The 25,254-nt window shown below is 38.4% G+C and overlaps 3 protein-coding genes across 5 annotated transcripts; 1 reads left to right on the forward strand and 2 right to left on the reverse strand.

The window, feature by feature from the left end:
* Positions 1–109: 109 nt before the first annotated feature.
* LOC137130128 (protein turtle-like) lies at positions 110–4,595 on the reverse strand. The gene is made up of 9 exons (XM_067509884.1): positions 4,363–4,595; positions 3,356–3,400; positions 2,906–3,073; positions 2,674–2,814; positions 1,712–1,942; positions 1,528–1,593; positions 1,273–1,391; positions 1,082–1,143; positions 110–868 (listed from the first exon to the last, which is right to left on the reverse strand). Exons 2-9 carry the CDS (start codon positions 3,384–3,386, stop codon positions 784–786), a joined length of 903 nt encoding a protein of 300 aa, XP_067365985.1. The 5' UTR covers positions 3,387–3,400; positions 4,363–4,595; the 3' UTR covers positions 110–783.
* A 130-nt stretch (positions 4,596–4,725) lies between these two features.
* On the reverse strand, positions 4,726–17,424 carry usp5 (ubiquitin specific peptidase 5 (isopeptidase T)). Of its 3 annotated transcripts, none has more exons than XM_067509880.1 (20): positions 17,286–17,424; positions 15,902–16,030; positions 15,701–15,767; positions 15,475–15,602; positions 14,539–14,684; positions 14,054–14,238; positions 13,279–13,373; positions 12,588–12,781; positions 12,182–12,253; positions 10,882–10,969; positions 10,637–10,762; positions 10,402–10,555; positions 9,349–9,511; positions 9,156–9,244; positions 8,129–8,314; positions 7,672–7,815; positions 7,435–7,577; positions 6,616–6,766; positions 6,305–6,389; positions 4,726–5,627 (listed from the first exon to the last, which is right to left on the reverse strand). In XM_067509880.1, exons 2-20 carry the CDS (start codon positions 16,001–16,003, stop codon positions 5,534–5,536), a joined length of 2,412 nt encoding a protein of 803 aa, XP_067365981.1. In that variant the 5' UTR covers positions 16,004–16,030; positions 17,286–17,424; the 3' UTR covers positions 4,726–5,533. The 3 variants fall into 3 exon arrangements, with proteins under 3 accessions (XP_067365981.1, XP_067365980.1, XP_067365979.1); XM_067509879.1 differs by lacking the exon at positions 17,286–17,424 and adding an exon at positions 16,556–16,815 and having other exon boundaries at positions 8,186–8,314; XM_067509878.1 differs by lacking the exon at positions 17,286–17,424 and adding an exon at positions 16,556–16,815.
* Positions 17,425–17,438: 14 nt separating this feature from the next.
* p3h3 (prolyl 3-hydroxylase 3) lies at positions 17,439–24,742 on the forward strand. The gene is made up of 16 exons (XM_067509881.1): positions 17,439–17,733; positions 18,342–18,526; positions 18,746–18,904; positions 19,253–19,445; positions 19,536–19,667; positions 19,796–19,938; positions 20,184–20,273; positions 20,366–20,418; positions 20,496–20,575; positions 20,667–20,794; positions 20,878–20,973; positions 21,138–21,288; positions 22,532–22,649; positions 22,864–22,939; positions 23,064–23,204; positions 24,084–24,742. The coding sequence occupies exons 1-16, from the start codon at positions 17,439–17,441 to the stop codon at positions 24,252–24,254; spliced, it is 2,211 nt and encodes a 736-aa protein (XP_067365982.1). The 3' UTR covers positions 24,255–24,742.
* Positions 24,743–25,254: the final 512 nt, after the last annotated feature.

Consider the following 25,254-nt stretch of genomic DNA (forward strand, 5'->3'; position numbering starts at 1 on the left):
TCCCTAGCCTGTTTATTTGGCTTTACTGTTGATTTAAATCCTACTGATACACATTTCTGTTTTATTACATGAGGACAGAAATACATACTACAATAAACCATTTTAGAACTTGGATATTCTTATAGTTTACTGGCAGAGGAAAAGAACAATTCTTTTTTCAAAAAACTTTTCATTTACAATTGGTAGTACATGAACCTACGGCAAAAACAAGCAGGGCAAATTTTAAAATTAGCTAAGCAGTAGATCAAAAGCTGATAATGCTGTATTCAGTCCCTCCAGGATTTCACAGAGCTTTTTGTGAGTGTTGGGCATAAAATCTCTGATTTGACGACAGCTTTAATTAAAAAAGGCTTTTTATGTTTTTGTAAAATGTAAGATCATAGAGAAATATTTGTTGGACTAATTGTTGCATTAGCAACTCTGCGAATTCCTGAAGGAACTGGTACATACTACACTTTACACGTGAATACACTGCATACATTTAAAAAAAAAGTACAGCTTATTGTGGTCTTCTCTTGGAGTGGAAGAGCCTCTTGGCATTCAGTTCACCTGTTACATTTGTTGAAAAAGCTCAAAGCTCCCACTTCATTACAGCTGATTTTGATGTTCATCAAGAGCAGTCAAAAGCCCATTTACATTCATGCCATATTCACATTGGGGTTCTTTATCACTCGCTCTCTCTTTCTGTTTATCTCAGTCTACTCCTCTTTTTCACTTCCTCTACTTCTCTCTCCTTCATTCTTTCCTTTTCTGTATCTCTCCTTTCATGATCTGTGTTTAATCTCACTCCTTTAGCCGGGGTTGCAAAGGGAGGGCTGATGGCTTCTCTTTCCGGCGTCCTTGCTGCGGTCTTGCTGCAGCTGGCATGCTGTGATAAAGAAAGGAAAGGGGAGAGGTTTTCACACTAATTACAACACAATAATGAAGTGCCCAGTGAAAGGCACAATGAAAATGAAGGTCAAACTGTCATTGATATAAGCTGAACAGATTCTGTTAGAAAGCATCCGTAAAGTGAACAGAGATTGCTGGAGAGGAATAAAGTGTTTCTTTTACTAGATAGAAACAAGTTAAAAACATTTACCTATTGCACTGGCAGTACTGTTTTGACCCCAGTCGGCCTTTCTTCATCCTCTGCATTTTTTTCTATAGAGGAAATAAGTTACATTACGATGGTTTCAACTGCTCTAGTAAACTGTGCACCTTCACGTAACCTACTAATGTAATCTACAAATCAACAAACAAAATTTTCCCTGGATGATTTTACATACTTACCTTCCTTCTTTTGATCCTCTTACACAAAACAATGACACAGACCATCAGGAGAATCATGACAAAGCCACCGACTCCTACTGCAACCCATACCCACCAGCTGACTTTGGATGGAGTAGCACCTAATTGAGCAAAAAAACAAAAGGCCATGGTAGAAAGTAAACATATTGTATGAATGACACAGCCTGTGAAGAGTCACTTTCAGCAACATGTGGTTACAATCAGAGGTTTAAACAACAGACACACAAGTGTACTCACAGGTGGGGCAGGCTGGGCTCTTTGAGTTTTTAGTAGGTGAAGATGTGGTTGTTGCAGGAGCAGGCTCTGAAAGCAAAAACACAGCATGTATAGCTCTTCCCATTGATCAAATAGTTGTTTTTTGTCGTAGAAAAAAAAGAACAGTCAAGAACAGTAAAGTTTTGGTTAGATGTTATTGTCCTACCTTTAACTTTGATTATTAGGGTCTCCTTGTGGTGTTTCCCATCATAGGTAATGTCACAAACCCAGTTCCCTGAATGCGCAGGGGTTACAGAATCGATATTAAATGTCGGGTCTTTTACAGAGCCGTCTGGACTTCTCCACTCCACTTTAGGGTCTTGTTTAAAACCTTTTACCTCGCAGTGGAGCTGGACCTTGTTATGGAGCTCAAGCTCAGAAGAGGGGCTGGCTGAGACTAAGACACAGAGGAGTGAGGATAAAGTGAGAATCCCAAAGAAAGGCAAAGGCTATGCTATACAACGGACATGTACACGTTCATGCAATTATGAAAAGAGTATGATGAAAATAGGTTACACTGAGTATTGATGGACAGAAATGCTTAACTCATCACATTTACAATACTCCAATTGGCTTTACACATAGATGATGATTTGTGATCAGTAGAAACACCATTACTCCATGCAGGAGGAACTATAGAGTCCAGCATAAGAAACCACAATCGGGATGTTCTGGCCTCTGCTTAGTTTTTAAAATTATTTGTATCTGTCTCTTGTGAGTAATCTAACTTAATGAGGCTAGAATAGAAAAAGATTGGCATTTACAGCCTAAAATTGATTCATGAAAAGTTACTTCAAACATTTTGTAAATTCTTTTTTACAATTTAAATTGACCTGTGTCAGGAAACTCTTTGAAAGATCAGAATCATTGCTCATATTAAATGCTTCCACTAATTCTCTTTTCACTTCAAATGCTATTTTTTACCTAGTAATGTAAAACTAAATCTTTTATTAATCTAAGGACATAAAAATTGGTATATTTCCTCTTACAACCATGTAAAGCATGTAATCAAGGATACAAATGTTTACAGCATTTTCTTTCTCCAGTTAACAACAATAATTGCCCAGATGAGGTAAACCTAATGCAAAAATGTTTTGCAAATACAATTTCTTTTTTTTTGCAACTGACCTGAGACCACAAGAAGTGTGTGCTCGTAATTGGTCCCATCTGCTCTGCAGGAGAACAATCCAGCATCTTCTTCTTTCACTTTTGAGATCTCCAGTTTTGTCTCCTGCATTATTCTTGACCTCAAAACAAGTTCATTCTGGCCTGTTGCAAAATACAGTATGCAGTGTAATTAAGAATTGTTTCATGTTAAAATAATACATTGTGCCGCATGTCTGTTTGCTTTTGGGATTACCTTTGCGAGGTACACCCATTCCTCGTTTTTCGGCACTATAAAGCTGGTCTTTTCCAGTATACCATGAAACGCTTTCGGTGTAGCTGTTAACCCCACAATCCAAAATGACCTTTTTCCCTGCTGTAGCATAGTAAACGTTGCCTGTAGCAAGTTGTACTGTATCCAGCACTGAAGGGGAAAGATCACATTCACTAAGCACACTTCATTTAACTTCATATGTTTACAAGGTAACACAGTATTAAGATAAGGACAAACTGATGATTTTACAATATAAAAAGTATAAAATTGGTAGTCTAAATAGAAAAATGTGAAAAGTAAAACAGAGTGATATATAATAAAATATATAATATATAATATATTCATCTTAGCATCTATACTACTGCAGCACATTAATGCTGTATGATTAATATTTATTTACAATTTAGATTTTTGACAAGCATGTTAACTTACCAAATACAAACAACCAGACAAAGTTATTCATTCTGAATGGTGAGTCTAAGGGTTAAAATCAAGAAAAAATAAATTATATTTCTGCAAGAAAATAATTTTTAAAAATTAATTTATTGCAGTAATTCTTGGTGTAAAATCAGATTTCTTCCATCTCAAAGAAATAAGACGGCTTCTGTTTGAGATGAGCACTTCACAAGAAACATGTGATTCCTAACCACCAAGCTTCTACTTCCTTCCTCTATCTAGCTCGGTTATTAAAAAATGTAAAACTTGCTGTAAGACTTGTATTAAAGGCTGAAACAAAATGTCAATGAGAAACTTTCAGCATATAACATTTCAGCTCTTTTTTTTAACATAGGTAATGCAAGTTGAGGCTCTTTGCTGACTTGTTGGACACTTAAGCAATTGTGCATCAGAAACAAGCAAAACTGTTTTGCGGTGTTGCTGCTACCTCACAAGGAAAGTGAGTTTAATACATTCTAATAAAAATTTGGGCAATACATTCATCACACTCTGTGATCATTCATAAGTTTAACTATTTTAAAGAGCCTGAGAATTTTGGTGAAATAACTTTATTTTAACAATTTCTCATTTTAAAAACCTAAATTACATTTTTATTTTTGTAATTTGGATACTCAGAGCAATTATAAACCGACCAGATAAATGATATATCACAGAACTGTAAAGATTACCTAAAAGTCTCAACATCTTACGACTGGTATACGCTGAAAGAATAAATCACCTTAAAATTTCAGATATATAAGCTAAAAGTTGGAGGCAGACAAGTTCAACACATTTTTGCTTCTTATTTCCAAGCATCTTTATACTGCCCCTACACTTACTGGTTTTAAATTAATCTAACGGTGCATCCCTCACGACGTGACAGTTGAATTTTAGTACGAAACAAAGAAAAAGTATTTAGAATAGTTAAGGATTTAATTCCTTACATTAAGGAATTTAATTTTACAATACAAAACTGCATTTCAGAGCTTAGTTTTAGATCTTACCTTGGTTTGAAGATTATAGGCTGTCTTCTGTATTTTTACTGAAGGCCAAAAGCTTTCCTCATCCTCTCTTTACTTCATCAAAAACAAGTGTAAGGATGCACAAACTGTAGAAGGCGGAAGCAAGCTGCAATTTGGAAAGTTGTAAGCCAATGCACCCAGTTTTCTGTGGGTTTGCAATTCATGTCATGTAAACTAGGTCTAGAATTTTGTATAGTTTTTATCTGACACTCAGGCATGTCTTGTACAATTACTTTTTTTTTTTAAAAAAAGCCGTTAATTATTAAATAATTGAACACAGAAAATGGAAAACATAAGTGAAAGTAAAGTGTAAAAGCTGTGATGCATTTAAAAAAAATAAGCGTATGACAGAAAGACAGTTCTTTATTTTTCACAGCAAAAGTAACAAAAAATTTGTAAGATAAAACAAAATAAAACCAAAATAAAACCCCAGATATCAACCTGACCAAACTTTTAAGCAAAAAACTAAAACTTTTGATGTTTAGATTCGTTTTATTTCCTCTTTGAACACACATTTGACATTTCCTCTGATCGTGGATACTGTTCTGTTTTTTCTTCCTTAATAAAACAGGCAGACGGGAATATGGTGCCCAGCTAAAGAAGTGATACCAAGCGGCAACCACCCAATGAAAGAAGATGGAGCTGGAAGCAGTATTTGCATGGAAAAGGTGAAGTGACTACTGACGGCAGTGGAAGTCAATAGTCAGAACAGTTATTAACAGTGACAGTTAAGCAAATGTATTAGTGAAGAGTGAGTGGATATACACAAGTGCCTTTGATGTTTAGGGCATTTTCGGTGACACAAGTTTTCTGAATAATCAACACTTACTGAGCAAAAAGTGAAAAAGTCTAAACAGAGCCCAGCATTTTACTCAAAAGTGTTGCCTTGGTAACTGCTTCTTGAACAGGCTAAAAGTTTGTCATTGATAGATCAAAAGAAACATCTCCTCCCAAACCTTATCTGTACATCTGCACCATTGTTTTTAACTGTGCACTGTATATATTCAATCAAAGATTTATTTACACTGTGTCAGTTGTGAAGCGTGCCAGGGCATTTGTAAGAGCTTGTTGGAGTGTGACTATGAATGTAGTCTTTGTCTGTGTTAGCGTCCACATTTCTCCTCCTTCCCCCCAAGCGTAAAACTCTGTTGTCTCATTCAGCTACTCTCCGATAGAAATAGAGGTATCCCAGGTCTTTGGGAGGTTTCTCTGAAGCACAAACCTTCTGATCATTGAAGATAACCCACCTGTGAAACACAAAGACAACACAAAATTTGCAAAAAGCACTTTGATAACATCAGCTATCAGATGATGTAATCAAAGAAAAATTTTAAAAGTATATATGTTGTATCCCAATATAAAATAAACCTGAGGTTAGGGCTATTCATTATAAAATTAGGCAGAAAAATCCTAGCGTATGAGTGATACATAATTACACTGCACACAAACAGCAGCTACGGAAAAGTTCAGACCAGACATGGAGTATGGTGCCCTCTGGTGAAGCATTGTAAACAAATAAATAGAAATCATCTGCTGCATTACATTTTATTTTATTTTACTCTGAGACAGATTCTCATGCCATAAAATATAAATAAAACAGAAAGGGTATAATTTGTGACACTGTAACTTGTGTATATTGGTTCATTATTTAAAACCAAATATGGCTATAAGTGCAATTTATTTTCTTTCAGGATTTGAGACCAACAATAATAATGCCTGTATATGAAATTCACTACCTGGATTTAACTCTAAGCACGAGTTTTCCATATTTACCAAAGTGGTCAAAATGCTGCCATAGCAAATGTGCACCATAACTGAAAATAAAGGTGGTATAACTACATATGGAAGTGTGCAACCTTCTTTTGGCCTGGGCAGTATTTTAACAGTTGCTTCTTTCCAAATATGATAACACTTCAACACTTACTGCTGATCCTTCTTGATGTGACAGACATAATGGCCGCACATAGTGCTTGTCCCCATGTGACTGATGAATGCAAACAGCTCATATTCTGCATAGAGGAAAAACAATTTAAGTTTATTTGGTCACAAGACAAATCGTCTACATGATCCTCTACATTATAAAAATGTGAAATCAAGTTATGTTGGCTGGAGGAACTTTTAAAAGATTTTAAAAGATGTTTCTAATCAAATTTCTGCAACTAATTTGTCACAACATATTCTGTGGTAATGATCATCCAGAATGTGTCCTCTTTTATCCCTCTCCCTTGGACTCACTGCCTGATCCGTCTCTGACACGAGGCCCAGGAGGAGGATCCCTGCCTCCCTCGCTATCAGCAGCTGAGCGGCCTCCTTCAGACACATCCATAGACTCCAGATCATCCAGGTGGGAGAAGATCCAGTCCACTGCTCGATCCAGGACATTACTCTGAAAAACAACCAGTTAAGACTAATAAAAAATATCAATAATAGGGGTTTGGTGAGGTAGTGTGCAACAACTGTAAGTGTCTGTTTTGATTTTATATATATATATATATATATATATATATATATATATATATATATATATATATATATATATATATATATATATATATATATATATATATATATATATAAGTACTTAAGTTAAATGTTTTATAACTTCGATAGCTAAAGACAGCTGATGCTAGTTTTAAAACAGGAAGTCTAGCAGAACAGAAAAAAAGCTAAATACACTGGATCAGTGTGGCAGTTATGTTATTACTATTGGAGTTTACTTCTAGAAGGAGCCGAATGTTTAACATCACAATAATTGTCCTCAGGGTAGTTTCCAAGCATGACAATAAACAAAGTGATTAAGTGATTTATATGACTTTAAAGTATATGACAGGGGAACACTGTCACATCAGCACTTGCGAGTTTAGCTCAATGTACAATCCTGTACTTTTAGGTACCCTGACAAGGACTGTTTAGAGAATGACAATAACTTTGCTACATTGCTGTCCAAATCAAAAGGGAACAGCCGTGACCATACAGAGACTGATCTACTTTTAGACTAGCAGCATGTATAATTTTCATAATCCCCATTTCTAGCTGGATGGGTTAGATTCTAACCGTGGCTCTGAGTGCTTTGGTTGCCTGGTCTCGACTGAAGCCCATGGAGACGATTGTTGCCAGGTGCTCCTCACAGAGGCTCTCTGTGGGTGTGGTACCAGCACCAGAGCTGCAGCCTGGCAGAACAAGGGGGGCCGCAAAGTCTGCACCCAATCAGAAAGGGTAGAACAAGAAGACTGAAAGGAGAAATCTAGTTGACAATTTACTTTTTTGCTACATTTTTACTACTTTACACACCTGGATCATCCATATGGCTCATGATCCAATTCGTGGCAGCATCAATTCCAGTGTTCCCAGTGTAGTACACAGCTTTCCTGCAGGCCTCCAGTGGGAATCCCATTTCACATAACTGGGACACAGTAGAGTCATCAAGGACTGGAGCTGAGAGTGTGTTGAGTAAAAAATTGAATTACTTGGATGCGGTTGGATGTAAAAATGCATTTAACACAATCGGTTGTTTTAATTACTTCCTATTAACAAAATGGCATAAAGAAAATAATATTCAGAGGCTTCAATTCATATGCTAAAAAAAATTGAACGGTCAAAATATGGTTTCAAATCATCTTACTTATAGCAAAAGTAAAAAAATAAGGCAACAGAAGGACTTCTAAAACAGGAAAGGAAGAAAAAAGAAAAAGGAAACAAAGATAGACGAATAACAGAAAAAGGGAAAGAGCAGAAATGACAGACTGACACAGCAGTGGGGAGTAGAGTGAGTCGTCGTCCTCGTTGCCATGGGAACCCAGGATACCTTTAACCTCCACATCTGGGGTCATAAGTGGGGGCGGGGCCACCTCTGGTAGAAGCTCCTCCCCTGGCTGCTGGCCAGTCGCACGTAGCGCACTCAGGTCCAGAGTGTCAGGAACATCGATGCTCACATCTGCACAAAAGGGGAGAATACTAATCAAACCCACAATAGAGATGTCAACTTTACATCATGCTGGGCTGAATATTTTGTTTCTGTGTAGAATTCTGTGAGGATCACTTTCCTTTGCAAGTATAACTATACTGTACTTTGCTGACTTGAGAATTAAGGTTAAGGCTGCACCAAGCTACTAGAAAAAGGTTCATTATTTATTGTTATTAGCTTTTTGAAATATACTTATATTCTATTGCAAATTAATTTATTCAAGTAGTTTGTTTGAAATCTTCACTTTCTGGATGCACATTCCTCATGCACTGTAGCATGCAGTATTACAAAGAACAGAGGGAAAGTTGAGAAAAGCTTGGTTTTAAGCAACAACTTGGGATAATCCAGGAAACAAATTTTGTTATTCCAGAACTATGAAAAAAGAATTGTTTCTTTCTTCACGAAAGCACATGGAAGAAAAGCTTTTGCCATCAACAGCTTCCCAGATCTCACTGAACTTTATGAGCTTTATCAAATGACAAAAAATGTAACGATGAAACTTAATATTTAAAAAAAAAAAAACATTTAGAATTTTTGCCTTAGGCATCAGTACTGTTGCTCTGTAACTAGAAGTCTATCATAAGCACTGATGTAAAACAGTGATTACAGCAAAGTATAAAAGCTTGTAAATGACATAACATATATTGTGTGTGTTTCAGGAGTTTCAATACTTTTCTGGGCCCTCCAGACTGCCGTGGCCTAGTTTTTCCTCAGTGAACTCTTTAAAGAATGCAGACATTTGTGTACATAAAAAAAAAAAAAAAGAAAAACTTATTCTGAAAGAGAAACATTTAGATATATATTTACTCACCCAATTTCTTGGGCACCCAGTCAAGGCCAAAGGTAAACTTCTTAATCTGGATTACCAGGTAGTCAGGGAAAGAGGCAAAGCAGGTTGTTCTGACAAATAAGGCAAATTATAAAGTTAATTAATAAATCTTAAGATTAATTTTAAATTAATTTCTAATTAAGTTCTTTCACTTTGCGAATGGCTGTCTTCATACTTGGTAGCAGTAGTTTTTGCCTGCACAGCTGAGCTCCAGAAGTCTGTGAGCATCTCTGGTTCACTGAGCGCCGCCATGCAAGCTGTGAAGGGGATTTGTGCTCGCACTGTAGGGGCTGATGAGTCCCCCTCTTCACGTCGACGCTCTGCCTCCTGAAGCTCTTCTGTTACATGAATATGTACATGATTGAAAAATCAATATTAAAAGCTAGCACACAAAAGTTCTGCAAAAAAAATTTATAAAAATGTGGGTAGTCCTGCTGGCATCACACGAGAGATGGGGTACACCCTGGACAGGTCGCCAGTCTATCTCAAGGCCAAAGAAAGACAAACACAGACAGACAACCGTTTGCACTCGCATTCTGACCTACGGGCAATTTAGGATTCACCAATTAACCTAACATACATGTTTTTGGACTGTGGGAGGAAACCCATGCAAGCACGGGCAGAACATGCAAACTCCGCACAGAAAGGCCATGGCCAGACAGGCCACATACCCACAACCTCCTTTGAGGGAGCCGCACATGTTTAGTTTTTACGCTGGATGCTCTTCCTGCCACTACCCTCCCATTTTTTTATCTGGGCTTGAGATCAAAATGGCCCTTGGTGGCTGGGAGGGGCAACATCTGTTGGGGATTTGAACCCACGGCCTTCTGAATCTCAACCCGTTGTTTTACCACTGAGCTACCAGGGCCCCTGTTTACTCTGCACTTTGCTCTGTGGGTGACTGTGGTGCAGGAGGTAGAGCAGTGGTTCACCAACCCCATGGTTGTTGGTTTGATCCCTGGCTCCTCCGGTTACATGTCGAAGTGTCCTTGAGAAAGGCATGAACCCAACTTAGTTGCTCCCGATGAGTGTAGGCCAAACCCACGCACTCACTGTCGGTGCATGAGTGTGTGCGATTGTGAATGGGTGAATGAGAAGTAGTGTAAAGCACTTTAAGTACCAACAGGTAGAACAGCGCTGTATGTGCAGACCATTTGCTCTGACCTCCATCATTCACTGGGTACAGCATTTTGTGTAGAGACTTAAAGAGATCATATCAGCCAATCACCTGTGTTGGTAGCCTGGTCCATTGGAACAGGTAGCTGAACCATATAATCCACCCGCTGTGTGTACTTGGCTTTCTGTGACTGCTGACACACAATCCTCTCCTCCACAAGGAATCTAAAGGCTTCAGATGGATTGGGCCCAGAGCGACAGTTTCTCTGTGAGTAAAAAGAAATGATAACTCAGGACAATATTAATTCAAGACCAAAAACAGAAACAATATGTGTATGTTAAATTACCTCCACCATGTTTATGAAGTGCAATAAAAACTCCTGAGCATCCTGTTGTCGATTGGTGGAAAACTCTGGGTGGCCTCTCCCAACAAGTGCTTTGAACATTCGTGGTGCTATGCCGATTTGGTCTCCCTGCAAACAGAGCATTAACAGTCTGATTTGTCAGTTTCTGAGCTTAATCCTAAATGTGTCATGGATGTCTGTTAATACTTAAATTTGTAAATCCACTGTGACTGATTGTTTCTTCATACCCTGGGTTCAGATGCACCATTTTCATCTCCGGGATCTGGTGCTGGTTTAGAATACTCTCCTGATAACAGACCGTAGCCAAGCTTGGCTCTGTAATTAACAAGCAAAGCTGACATCACTGCACATCCAATAATATAGTCTTACACCAAACGACCATTTGGAAATAGGTCTAGATGTATTTTTGGCTCTCAAATTGTATGGTGGAATGTCTAATCAGAGAGAAGACTTTTTTTCTCTCTTGTGGGAATAACATTTGTAAGCAACAATAAGGTACACGGTTTAGAACTAGATTAGAACTAGACATATCACCTTTGTTACAGATGCATAAGAGAATTATGTAAAGTAAGCTTCTACGCTGTACCTGATTGTTGAATGTCAAATAACCAACAACAGATAAAAAGTGTCAAGTTACACAGAAGCTTTCATTTTTGTTTTACAATGAGAAGCTCGGTCAGTACTGCTTTGTCTTCTCTCCTGAAGTGGCAATTCAATAACAGAAAGTGGGTCTAACTCCTACATACGTCAAAAGCATGACTGATTCAGGAGGATTGAAAAACAAACATTTAAATTAAATGCACAGAGCTGTCTGGTTATCTGTCAGTTTACGTTATCAGTTTAATGGTTGACAGCTAGAACACAGCTAGCCCCTTTCACACTGGAATCCTGTGATTCTCCATGACTTTGGAGGGGGCGTATGTAAGAACACAAAAGTCAGAGTAAGACACTACCAACATTATCCAAACTTTATCCAGTGAGCCCCCTAGTATTAAGTTTGTATTATGTGCGTGAGTCCGTGAATGAAGCATGATGAATGCTTTTTCCAGGGTTGTCGGGAGGATAAAGCGATGAGGCTAAGCTAGAAGTTGTTTTGTTTTTTTTGGATGCTTGGCTTTGATGTGCTGTAAACACAAGAGTTATTCACACAGCCCAAGCTTTCTATCATCTTGTGCCTACTGTGTGCACTGTGCACTAAAATCAAGTGTTTCTCACATGAGGATGCTTCTGACTCAGTGAGTTACATGTGTGAAAATGCAACTCCGGACAATGCCTAGGACTGATTTCTCTTGAAGTTGCCTGGAGTTAAGTGAAACAGGCTTCGGAGTACGCTTGTGCATATTCATGAGAACAGTTTCATTTCCTATACATATTGACAAAATTTTAACAACAAAAATGGAAGTATATAAAATAAAGCACACTGGACAACAATCTGCTAATGATTAATCAAACGTGTTATTGTTTGCAGGCTTTCATCAATAAAATATGAGTAAGTCATAAAATTAGACATTAGAAGAGGATACTCACACTTGGGTTTTGAAGTCCTGGGTGGGATCACTTGGTGCTTCATTAATGATCTTGTCAATATTAGCAACATACCTTGAAGGCATGAACAGAAACAATATAACATTATTTCCATTCAGGAGCCTTCTGTTACTAGACAGAGTAATCATCTCCACTGCTTAGAGAAATATGAATCGAATTAAAATAAATTGGAATAATTACTAAGATGACAGCAATACTTTAATTGCAGTTTTAAAAAATGTACATGAAGAACAACTCTGCCTCGTTCTCAGGTCTGCAGCTAGAGACCTCATTCATACATTTTAAAGTTTTAAAGAACTGACATATTTACATACAGCATATTATTTACTACTAAATGTTACATGGTCAACATACCAATCAAGAGAAACCGGAGGATTGGGATACTAACTTGTTTTGGAAGTCTGGAATGGTGAAGAGCACTTGCATGACAGAGTTGAGGTAGCAGCTGTTGCCCAGGTTCTTCATGCCAGTCAGGCCAGGGCCCAACAGGGGACGTAGGGTAGTCCCCGACTCCTGGATAACTTCCCACTCTCCCACACGCTGGTTCACAGCAATTTCTAACTCTGTCATAGTTCGTTCAGTCTGAGTACAGAGAAGTCAAAAGGATCAGAGAAGGAAGGATGTCACATATAGGCAAATTTAAATTCTTTGCAGCAGCCTTTGCTTCTAAAGGCAGGTCTGTGCAGTAATACGGTAGCAGGATAGGAAACAACACTGATTGGTACAGACATCTGACAACTGTATAGTCTACACTCTGCATAAGAAGAGAAGCAGGTGGAAACTAAATTAATGGCATCAGAGAATAAACCGGTGGGTAAAGAACAATTAAATCTGAATAAAATAGGTGGATAAGATAATGAGAATGTGGAAAAAGTTAGAGTAAAATGAGTAACATAAATACAATATCGTGGTCCATATACTACAGTATAGTAATTTTATTTTAATCACTTAATATAGACACGTTAACAGTGCACTGCTAAGAAAAAATAAACAAGATGAAAAATTGGGACAAAAGGTTGGCCAGTTGTTTAGTAATATAAATGTTCTGTGCTGTAACTTTTTAAGTATGAAGAACCTGCCTTTTCCATTGTCATCATGTCAATGCCAAAGTGAGCAAGGTGCTCTGGTAACTTGGAATCCAGCACCATATCATCCTCATCATAAGAATACACATCTGGACATATATAAGAAGATTGCAATTAATGGTAATGAAGCAGTTTTGAAAGTTTGAAAGTGATGCACACATTCTGTCTAGAAAAACAATTTGTATTGATGGAGATTCACCATAGCCAGCATGATACAGTACTTACAAAAAGTTAGGGTTATTCAGCTTTCAGGTGAAATTAGAACGCACCTAAAATGCACTTGAACCTTTAAGACTAAACTTTATTTCACCATCTCTAAATGTTTGAATGCACATGTCAAAATGTTCAATGTTTCAGTACTTATTGCATAACATGCTGTTCTCTGACAAGGTAATCAAAAAAATAATAATCACATGATTCCATGAATTGACCACTAAATGTTCTGCTTTAATGACGATTTGTATTTAAACATTCCTCTTCATCATGCTCTTCACATTTTGACATCACAAGACGAAGAAGACACCTAACAATTGTCAAGTTATTAAGACATTGACATCAACAAGCTAACAACACTGTTGTTAGCTTGTGTTTCAATAAATTATTTGAGATGAAAAAATTACTATTGCATGCTTCTACTGAAATGCACCTTCATGGTATAGTATAATTTTTTTACATTCTCCATAAATTTTACCCGAAAATCGAATATCCCTAACTTTTATAAAAATTTTATAAAAACTTTTATTATTTAATGATGCCATCTGCTACTCACCTGCTCCATCAGGGGTGATGGTACCGAGCTTGACAGCAAGTGGGTATCCTGTCTCTTGGAAGTGGAGAAGGGCATGGTTGTTGCCCCCAGTGCCATCAAAATACCTGCGACCACAGAGCACTTTACCATCTGTCAGGTTCATCCAAAGATTCTCCTGGAGGTCACATACCTCACACCGCCAGCCACTATGATGGGAGAAAAAAGTGGCATAAAATATATACGTGATCTGACTTACCTGTGATATAGAGATGCCATAAGACAGGGAAGCAAAGATAAGGTAATGCAATAACCGATCAATAAATCCTAAATGCAAAAGCATTTTTGCCGGGACATTCTCTTTACTGAACATAATACACCAGCTGAACTGCTGGATTCAGTAAGTAGAGACAGCTGCTCTATTTTCATCAATGTAATATAGGAGCAGCTTTGTTTGTAGAACTGCATAATAGGTTTATTACAGGAACTGCTATGACCTCATGTCTTACCTGGGAGGGATTTTGACTCCATTGTCAAGCTGTTTAAGGTCAGCGGCGTGCCTTGACTCCTGTCTCACCTCTCCATCCCACTGTTGAACTTGTAAAGTATGAGACACTGAGTCGGCCGCCATAATACCCGCCATTGACAAGGATACCTTGAGAAACAGGAAATGATTTGGCATGAAAAAGTTCAAGCCTAGGTAATAGATCCTGATTAACCTTCTGAGACACTTAATGACTTCCATATGTATCTATGTATGACTCTGTGCATGTGCTCCAATATTTCTGTAATAAGGGTGGTATCTACATGTTGCAAAATCTCAAATTGTGTGGAGCTACTGAGATTGCACACGTTTGCAGCAAGCCTCTGTATTATGTGCTTGCATATATGAGAGCTATCACTACATTTTTTTTGTTTTTATTATTGATAATAATATATAAATAATATTGATAATGACATGATTATGTTAATGTTGGTACTGTGAAATAGTGTCAGTGACAATTCACATCTGTAAGATAATTAATGTTATGGTGATAACAAATCGGCATTGGAATCCTGAACTCAGTATAGATAATCCAACAAGAATCTCAATTATGAGTTTCTGGTTGTAGTCTCCTAGCAATATCTCTGTTTCATTGCAATACAAGACAATCTGTGCAACACAATATTTATATGTATAGTAATTATTGTGTCTTTTTGTGATTATTCATAGAATATCTACAGACTTATTAGGGGCATTTTTACAAACAGCACATGTATCTTATTTTATTATCTTATTTTTAGATTATGTTCTCTGATGTTACCTTGTAAGCAAATGCTTTAAAATCTCAGTCATATGCATATTTGTGCATGAATGAATGACAAAGTTTTGAATCTGATATCCTTGGCAGCCTGGACAGAATGATAGCATTTATCTTGCAGGAAAAACGAAAAAGAAATCTCACCCGTTCTCTCACAACATCTGGCATAGTTGCAAGGTCCTCTGATGTCACTTCTTGTCTGTCAGGTAAAATGACTACCCTTACATCTTCCTCATACTGATCCTGCTCAACATCAAAACCTCCTTCAATGCCTGAATTAACCAGAAACAGAAAAGTACTTAGAAACAGGTCAGCAAAAGAAGACACCTGTACAATCTTTTTTTGTATACATAATATCTCATGCACTAACCTATAGCCAGTCTTGTAGGCTTTTTCTTCGGTGGGTGTTCAGGTCCGGAGTTATTGTCATCTTCCTTCTGTGAAATGACAGAGGATATCGGAGGATGTTGAGATTATTTCACTGAACATAGGAAAAAATATTGCTCATAAAAGTAATTTTGTGTCCATGGGAGATGTTGAAACAAATGATGGAGCAGAACTAGGTGTCTACCTTTGCCTTACGAGTCCGGGCGATGTGCAAAAAAGCCCTCTGGCCAGTCCGAGCATGATGTCTGTCCACATACTGACTTCCAAAGCCCAGGAAACTGTTCATGCACACATAAATGCCCCCCTCACTTTCCTGTGACGAAGACAAGGGCATCATTAGATGTTAAAACCTGTCCTTTGTTAAATTGGCAAGTTATATGTCAATTTATTCACACCGTCAGTAACTAGCCTGCTAACGCTTGAAATTCCGCTCAACACTGTTTTAATGTTAACGCTAACGTAACAACACGAGCAACGAGAAGCTGTCAAGACTACGATATTTCACGACAACATACGTTAAAAACACATAACAGTCCTAACACAGCTGTGATTATAAAAATGCCATCTGAGCTTGCAAACTGGTTTGACAGCAAAGACATTAAAAATAGTTAGCTAGCCTACGAGCTACAGCACCCAAGTTTCCATTACAGTGCATTATTAGCTTAGCCTAGCTAGCTTGCTAGTTAGTTGAAACAGGGAAATATAGTAAAGCAGTGGGTCAAAGCCGGACTGTACTGAGTAAACAGTAAACAAGAACAGGAGAAAAAAAGGATGAGGAAAAATGAAACAACGCTGCGTGTTAGCTGACGTTTTGATTTGTAAAAGGAAAATGGCTCACTGGGGTGGAAAATGACAAGGCGCATTCGTCTTTGTGAACACGGTCACCGGGTTTCGGAACCCGAATTGTGGACAAAACCGACATCAAAACCTCACCAACATCCGCCATGACAAACTAGATTGTTCTGACTTTCAGTGAGACACTTGTTCCTCTGAAGATGAACCCCAAGCCTTTCGATTCTCCGGCTCGGAAGTGTGTCAGTTGTCCAGCCCGTCTCCTTCTGTCTCTGTTTGCCTGAATGAACCCTGAGCCACTGCCTGGTGCTGAGGGAAGGCCGAGCGCACGCCGACGGACTGAGAGTCTTTACCGTAACTAGTAGGCTATAAGAGCCACGTCAAGACAATTATTGAACACATGTTTCATTTAGAGATTGGGGCTTACCCTGTTTAGGAGCAGCAGCTGTATTTGTAACTGAAGTAACGATATATGAATGTTGATTCCGTTGAACACAAGTTAATCATTTCGAGATTAGGGATTAGCCTGTTCACGAGCAGCAGCTGTATTTGTAACTGAAGACTGCAGTAAGTAATAATATTTGAACGTTGATTCCATGTGTTATACTCGTATAGTTACGGTAACGTCCATTAAACTCAACAAACGGCTTCCTCTTGCGGCTGCGCGCAGGTATTGCATGCAGTCTAAACAGTTCACTTTTGAGCAAAATCACGTTTAATTATTAGCTTTAAACTCAGTGAGTTAAATTTGACTAACGTTGCACAAACCAAATTACCTGTTACGAGATCGTCAGTGAAATGATAGTCCGTACTTTTCTGAAATGGGAGTAAACTTTCTGGATTTCATCTCCTTCGTTTCCTAAATATTTCCATAGTCCCTCCTCTTCTTCCAGCTCCAACTCCTTTACGAAGGATTCGTGTCTGGGACCATGGCGCTGCACTGTAATCATTTCACTGTATACGTGGCGTTTCAATTTCTTATTCTAGCGTTAGTTGATTTTTCTTCGGCGACTCCGGGTGGCAGCAGCCCTAATGTTATGTCCCTTTTGCAGCCATATGATTTTTTATATTACAGTGGGGTACGTGCATATTTTGGTGGGGAGTGGGGGAAGGCTGCGGAGTTGCTGGAGAAATCCCTCCTCACCAAGGAGGCACTGTTCAGAGTCCGCAAGCAGTGTCACAGTGACTGTGTGGCAGCAGGGAGAGAGGAACTCAGTAAACTGGGTAAGTTGGGAGTTTCCAAATATGTGCAGTGATGGACTATCAGTGGTAAAAGTATTCAGATTTACTAAGAAACTTACTAACTTTCGCCCATTTTCTACTTGCTTCCCATGGTTCTAATGGGAGTATTACACGAACAGCATTAAACTTCTCCCTGCCTATTCTGAATTAAATAATACGTGATGTAATTTGGAGGAATTTTCAATCTTAGACAAGGTCATTGGGAGGCTGTGTCCTGGATAACTCCCTACTCACTCATAAACTACTCTCTACATATTGTTCACAGTGTATTTCACTGAACAGTGAGCAGTAAATAAATATTGTGCACACTTACTAACCATTTTAATATTGCCTAATCTCTAACAGCCATTTGAGCAATGGGGACAGTTATTTTGTCATCTGTAAAAAAGGAAAGCATTGCATTGTGGCCAAAAGTCCATGCCAAATATATATATATATATATATATATATATATATATATATATATATATACATATACATATATACTTCATGTAATGACAATGCAGTGTTAATAATTAGAAATATTTTATATGTTTAAAGGACATGAATATTTCAGTTCCAGTAAGGCTTCATTTTTTGTGTATTGTTAGACTCTAAAGAGGGGAGTTTGTGGGACCTCTTTGCCTTGGATTGGGTGCAGCAGAAAGCTGAGTGTTTGAGGTTCTGTATTGGACGCTCTGTCAACCCAATAGGGCATCTTCCTGTTTCTACTGACATTGAGTATGAATTTGGCACTCGCAATCCCTATAACTTTCTCCAGGTCACATACTTTAAGGTAAGATGTTCTTCGGGATGCCAGTCTGCACTATTGTAATTATTGGTAATTTTTCACAACTACTGATAGATGCACATGTGATTAGAATTCATCGGCTTAATGTCTGTGCTGGTATTCTCTAACACTCTAATTATGATTCAGGTCATATATATGTTTTTAGCAACATTCCTATCCATCTATAACAAACCTAAATCACACTGTCCTCTTCATCAATATCAGTTGGAAAAGTTGCAAAAGGCGGCATCAGCAGCTCATACATACTTTGTGGCCAACCCTAGTCATCTGGAGATGAGGAACAACATTGAAAAGTACAGACGGATGAAAGGAGTGACAGATGAGGCCTTCCAGGACAGAGAGATTGAGAATGAGAAACATTGGGTAAGGAGTAAGGGATGATGGGTCAAAAAGATCAGAGGGTATGGAGTTTTACCTGTGTACACAGTCCTGATGTCCTGTTTATGTTTTTATACCCAGAAATCAAGTAATTGTAGCATCATAAATGGCACTGATTACCTGGTCAAATACCATACAATGCCCAGTACTGTGGAATACATTATTTTTTCGAGAACACACTTGTTATTACGTGGTTTGCCTGAAACAGGCTTAAACAATCCGTTTAATCAATGAGCAGAATAATTGTTTTCTTCGAACAATTGTTTTCTTATAGCAGCATCTTTTTCTTTAATCTAACTATATTGTTCTCTTTGTATATGTCATTAAACCCAGGTTCATTATGATGCCGCTCTCCACTATGAGGCTTCCTCTGACTGGGTGCAAGCAGTAGAGAAATGGAAAGAATGTGTGAATGAAACACTGCGGCAGACAGAGGAGTGCAGGGTGCAGTGTGAGTTAGCCTCCCAGCGTCTGCCAGAGGACAGGGGAGTGGAGAGTGTTACCGGCGTGTTTGAGAAGGCTGCAGGTGATCAAAAAAACTTGACCTAAGTTTGACATTTGTGCTGTGATCTAGACAAAAAAGTGCCCATTATCACTATTTTCCTTTCCCATCTAGCTCTTTCCCTCTCCCTGCTCTCGTGCCGTCAGTCCTGCGTGACTCAGGTAGCCACGCGACCTGGAAGGATTTCTGCTCAGGAAGATTACCTGCCCACACAGCTGGAGCATCTGCACATTGCACAGTTTAAAGGTCAGGGTTCAAAGTTCAGTATGATGATCATTTAATGTGACAATACAATACATGTATCAGTGCATAATTTTCTGTACTTCTGGTTCACTTACCCCTTATCCTTATTTTGCATTTGTGCTGCTGCACAGCTGGTGATATTAGTGGAGCTGTGCAAACTCTGCGTTCTCTTCTCCTGTTTTACCCCTTGGACAAGGACTCCTTAGACAACCTGCAGCTCTACTATGAGACACTAGGAGGAGATACAGGGTCACAAGTAACACAGCCTGCTCAGGTACCACTTAATGTCTATTACATTAAAGTCATCACCATGGTGATTGTGATCTAAGTACCTTGATCCATTGTCGTTGAAATCTCTTCAGCTAGAAGTCTCAAAGTTGACATGGGAACCAAAAAAGCTAAACACAAAGTAGCTAAAAACTTACCATAGACCATTTTTAAAATACTTTTTAAACATACCCTGTACATTTAGATAAATTTCCATGTTTGACCTCAACTTTATGTGTATTTCTCATACAGGAGGTAGTCAGATATGTCAGTCGTTCTTTACAGGAGAAGAAGCTACTCTATTTTGGTATGGAGAAACTAGATTTCAGTTTTACTGACCCAGTAAGTACCAATGCCAAATATAAATACTGTGATGCAAAAAAGACAAGAATAAAAATATATCGGCAAAAAGTAAATGTTTTGATTTGCTATAGGATCTTTGGACCCCAGAAGATGTTGTACCTGAATCACTGAGAGAGACGTGGAGGTAAGTCTGATTCAATAAACTGAGGTTTATTAAGTTAATGTCAAATCAGTTCATTATCTTATGTGTTTTATTGTCAGGGCTGAGAAAGAGAAAATGAATGAGAAAATGAAAGAGGGAGAACAGCAGGAGGAAGTGGATGATAGTGGCTTTTTTGCAGGTAAGATGATCAGTCCAACATCTTCTTTTAGTTTCTAGCAGTTTGTTATTTACTTGTTTTCTTTCATTTTCTTTCTTATTTGTCCTCTCAGGTGGTCCAGTTCGTCAGGTCGGTGTGACCATCACCATGGATGACGAGATTTTGAACGGAACTAATCGCGTAGTACTTGATGGAGTGATGACTGAGAAGGAGTGTGACAGAATATTGCTTTTAGCAAAAGTAAGTTCACATTGTTAAAGATAGAACCTTATCAGACAGAAACAGGAACATTCTCACCAACCATTTTCTCTTGTCTCTGATAGGATGCAGCATCATCTGGAGATGGTTACCGGGGACGACGGTCTCCACACACACCTCATGAGACTTTTGAGGGCCTAACTGTGCTCAGAGCTGCGAAGGTGAATGAACAGGAGACAATAAAAGTAGACCCACTATATATTTTTAAATCAACATAAATTTTTAAAATTCTAAATCTGAATTAATGAAAGAAACAAGTTTGTCATCTTTGTGTGCAGTGGGGGTTTCCTGCTGAAACACAATGTAATTTAAATTTATTTCACAGTTGGCTCAGGATGGCTTGGTGAACCAATCTGATGCCAGGCTGTTACACGAGCTGGGTGAGAGAGTGAGAGTCCTGCTACACTCCTACTTCAGGAGCCCCTCAGGACTCTTCATCTCTTTTACACACCTGGTGTGCCGCAGTGCTGTCTCAGGTAATACTTATGATTTTTGTAGCCATGGTCAAGGAGATTGTTATTACTTGCAAGATGAAATGAGGCTGTTCTATGAGAACTAGAACAAAAACTGGGTTTCATGGATTGTGCTGTTATGAACTTAAATTGTGACCTACTGATTTTGTGCTTCTTTCCTTTGGTTCTTTTTAGGGAAGAACATGTATATGAATAGCATAAAAGTTATGTCTGACTTATCTCTAGTAAAATATCTCTCTGGTTATAGCTGAAAAATGCCTCCAGACATCATCATCAGGAGGACTATTTCAGTTCAGGTGATGCCATATTGTTGCTCACACTTCAAAGGTTGAAGTTCAGTCAGCCTGCTCCCACAAAACTCCTGCTTTTCAGCTAGTAGCAGAGAGATATTTTAATATAGGGAAATCAGGGACGTTTAAAAAAATGACTGTACTTGTTCCAAAAAAAATGATGGCGCTGTTTGCAGTTTCCTGGTTTTCTGCATAAAATGGTCATGAAATGTGATCTGATCTTCTCCAGAGTCACAAATATCACTTAACACAATATTTCTATATATTCAGTGTGCTATTTACAAGCAGCATCAGCTGATGAGAGCAATGTGTTGCAAAAAAAGAGCTCTCAGAAGACCTCTGAGATTGTTGATTTGCATGTAGCTGGAAAGGGTTACAAAGTAATCTCAAAGACTTGAGATATTAATCAGTCAACTGTTAGACATATTTTCTATAAATGGATTTAAATTCGTACTGCGGCTATTCTCGATAAAAGTGGGCACCCAGCCCCGATTACTGCAAAGACACAAAGCAGAATGTTCAATGTTCATGAATCAACTATACACAAAAGACAATTGTGGTATCCATGGCAGAACATTTAGCACACATGCATTTTTCTAAAGACCACCTTGACAGTCCACAACAAGTGAAATGAAGGTATAATTGTTTGGGAGGCAACACACAACACTAAGTATGGTGTAAAAAGGGAATTGTGTACCAACATGTAAACATCATACCATCAGACGTATGGTGAAGGGAGCTTCCTGATTTGGGCTGCTTTTTCCTCTCCACTGTTGCCTAGTGCTTGCTCAGTTTTTGGGTTTTTGCTATACATCTTTATAGTCTTGACTTTATTCTGTAAAGTTCCTTGAGATTACTTTGTTGTGAATTTGTGCTATATAAATAACATTGAACTGAATTGAATTGAGTTGTATTTTGGTACATAAAACAGTTTGTTTAATATTCTGTGCTTTCAGGTAACCAAGAGGGCAGGTTGGACCTGTCTCACCCTGTCCATGTTGACAACTGTCTCCTTGAGCCAGAGACTAAGCATTGCTGGAAAGAACCACCAGCATTCATACACAGGGACCTCAGGTACACAGAATCTTTCAGCAATTCATAATTAAATTAATCTTCCCATAAACTTTATTCTAAGATGCTGGAGAGAAAGTAAAAGCTTTTTCTGAGAACCATGTTAGATTAAGTATTTGTTTTTAATATCTCCCTCAGATAGAAGTACAGACAAAAGAGAAATACCCATTTATTATTGTTCTTTCCAAACAAACTCTCAAATCTGTTTCGCTCACAGTGCTATTCTCTACCTGAATGACAACTTTGATGGCGGAGAGCTGTTTTTCACTAAAAGAGATGCCAAGACAGTAACAGTAAGTGACTGTTCAAGCCTTTTATCCCAGGTGTTAATATCAGAGATCACCTAATTTTGTGATTTAAAAACATGCTGAATATTTGTTGGACATTAGTTTTCCCTCTTTTCCTTCATATCTTTAGGCTCGGGTAAAACCCAGCTGTGGTCGACTTGTGGGCTTCTCCTCAGGTCCAGTAAACCCTCACGGTGTGAATGCAGTGACCTCTGGCAGGCGTTGTGCGCTGGCCCTTTGGTTCACAAAAGAGAAGCTCTACAGAGACATGGTGAGCACAATGGCAAAAAACAGCAGTGAACTCTTCAGATCCAACCTGTAGCCTGCAGTCTTCAGCTTGGTGATGTCATTGCACAGTTGTTGAATAACAAGACCAGCTGGAGACAGAGTCTAATGCAAATTGGTGGTTGTTTTGACGTGTAGACATTACCAGTGCACTGTCTGTGATCAACCCATTTCTGTGTCTTTGAGGTTTGATTATATAATGATTAAGTAGCCATATCACTTTCTAAATGAATTTATTAATGAGAAAAGAACAACATTGACAGGGTCCTTATCTTCTAAAATAATAGAAATGCAAGAAAGAAGTTCTTTCAGACAGTCACTGTTTAACCTAATAGTCAAGACAAAAAAATATTTTATTTTATATATACTGTAGTGTAGTTTCCCAGTCTAGTGTTTCTTCTCATGTGTTTCTGTCTTCCATCTTTACTGTGAGACCGTGCAACCTTTTTAAGAGAAGAAATACCAAATTCTTTTTAAACATAAAAGGTTAATCCCACAAGCAATAAAATAATTCCAGCTGCTACAGCCTTACTTGGTCTGGTATGTCCAGGAGCTTATGATGGCTGCTATTATAGCTAATGTTAAAAAGGTTTAGGTAAATATTGCTATGTAATTAATGAGTGAGTTGTCTGAATATTCAGCTTTCTCCTCTATTTCTGCTCTTGTACTTTGTTATATATTTTATGCCACAATTGATTTTTATGGCCCTAGTGACACCTACAAAGCAAAACCTACAGAGCCTCACTATAATTAAGTAGACAATTACTAATAAACAATGTTTTTTAGAAGTACTGTGTCCTGCATGTCATTATGGCCACATTATATCTACATTCATAATGTCAATACTTGTTTGTCTTTTCCCAAGGAGCGAGAGGAGGCCAAGGCCTTGTGGGCTGCAGATGGAAAGACTGTGGTAACAAAGGACGACGACGAGTCGGAGGGTGAGGCTACCACCACTCAGAACGCTCGGAGCCATACGCAGAAGGAGAAAAGCAGAGGGAGAGGCAGGGTGACTGGAGGCAAGGATGAGCTGTGAGAACAGACCTGAGGGACTAGAACTAGAAGACATTTTCCTCTTCAGTCCCCCATCTTGTAACAGGGCCAACCATGACTACATCTCTGTTCTGACAACATGATTGTTGCCTTGCATTTAGTTGCTTCATCCTGCTGCCTTTATATGTAAAGCTTGCATGTGTGTAAATACTGTATTTATAATGTATATGGTGAAGTTACGCGAGGGAAACACTGTCCTGTCCTTTCTTTTCAAATGTGTCCATTTGTTTTAACAGCTTTACTGATCAATATAGTTCCCTTTAAAAAGGAAATGAGTAAAAGGAAACATAAATGTGACTCTTTACTAACGTCCCGTGAGCGCTGTATGTGACATCAACTCAAGTGATGTGCAGAAACAGCATTAGCGTAACAGAGATAATGGGTAGAAAAGTGAAAGCAAGGCTGTTTAATCTGTGAAGCGATTACCTCACACTCTCTGTGGCTGTCTGCTGATTAAAACAAACAAACAAAGATTAATGCATTTCTTAGTCTGTTTTTGTGTTCTGAGATGTGCATGCGATAAAATATATGATTAAACAAGAAAGCAGTAGGAAACCTTAAAGTAGTTCCATTAGCATAGCCATCAGAAACTAAAGTTTGAGGCAATAAATGGAAGAATATGGACCCGGAGAGAGGGGTGCACAGCAGGAAAAAAGGAGGGAAATAGAGAGATTACTGTTAATCTCTTATAAATGAGTGCATTTGTTTATGCAGCTTAGACATCACCCATTTAGAATATGGAATAATAATCCAGCAACAGATCAGATAATCATTCACGTCCAGTGGAGTTACACTTGACCACCCACTTCATGTTAAACCTTCCATCACAACCAGTGTCTCCTGTCAACCCCCTCCTCTGCTCTGGTCTTGTGCATCAGTTCTGTTTTTGTCCCATATTAACACTCTCACTCCCCCCGTGTTATAATCTGCTGCCGCTCCAGAATTGGGTCGGCAGGCTTGTTAAGTGAAGCCTTGGTTTTAAC

Source organism: Channa argus, chromosome 7 (genome assembly GCF_033026475.1).
Source record: "Channa argus isolate prfri chromosome 7, Channa argus male v1.0, whole genome shotgun sequence".
Classification (NCBI taxonomy): Eukaryota; Metazoa; Chordata; class Actinopteri; order Anabantiformes; family Channidae; genus Channa; species Channa argus.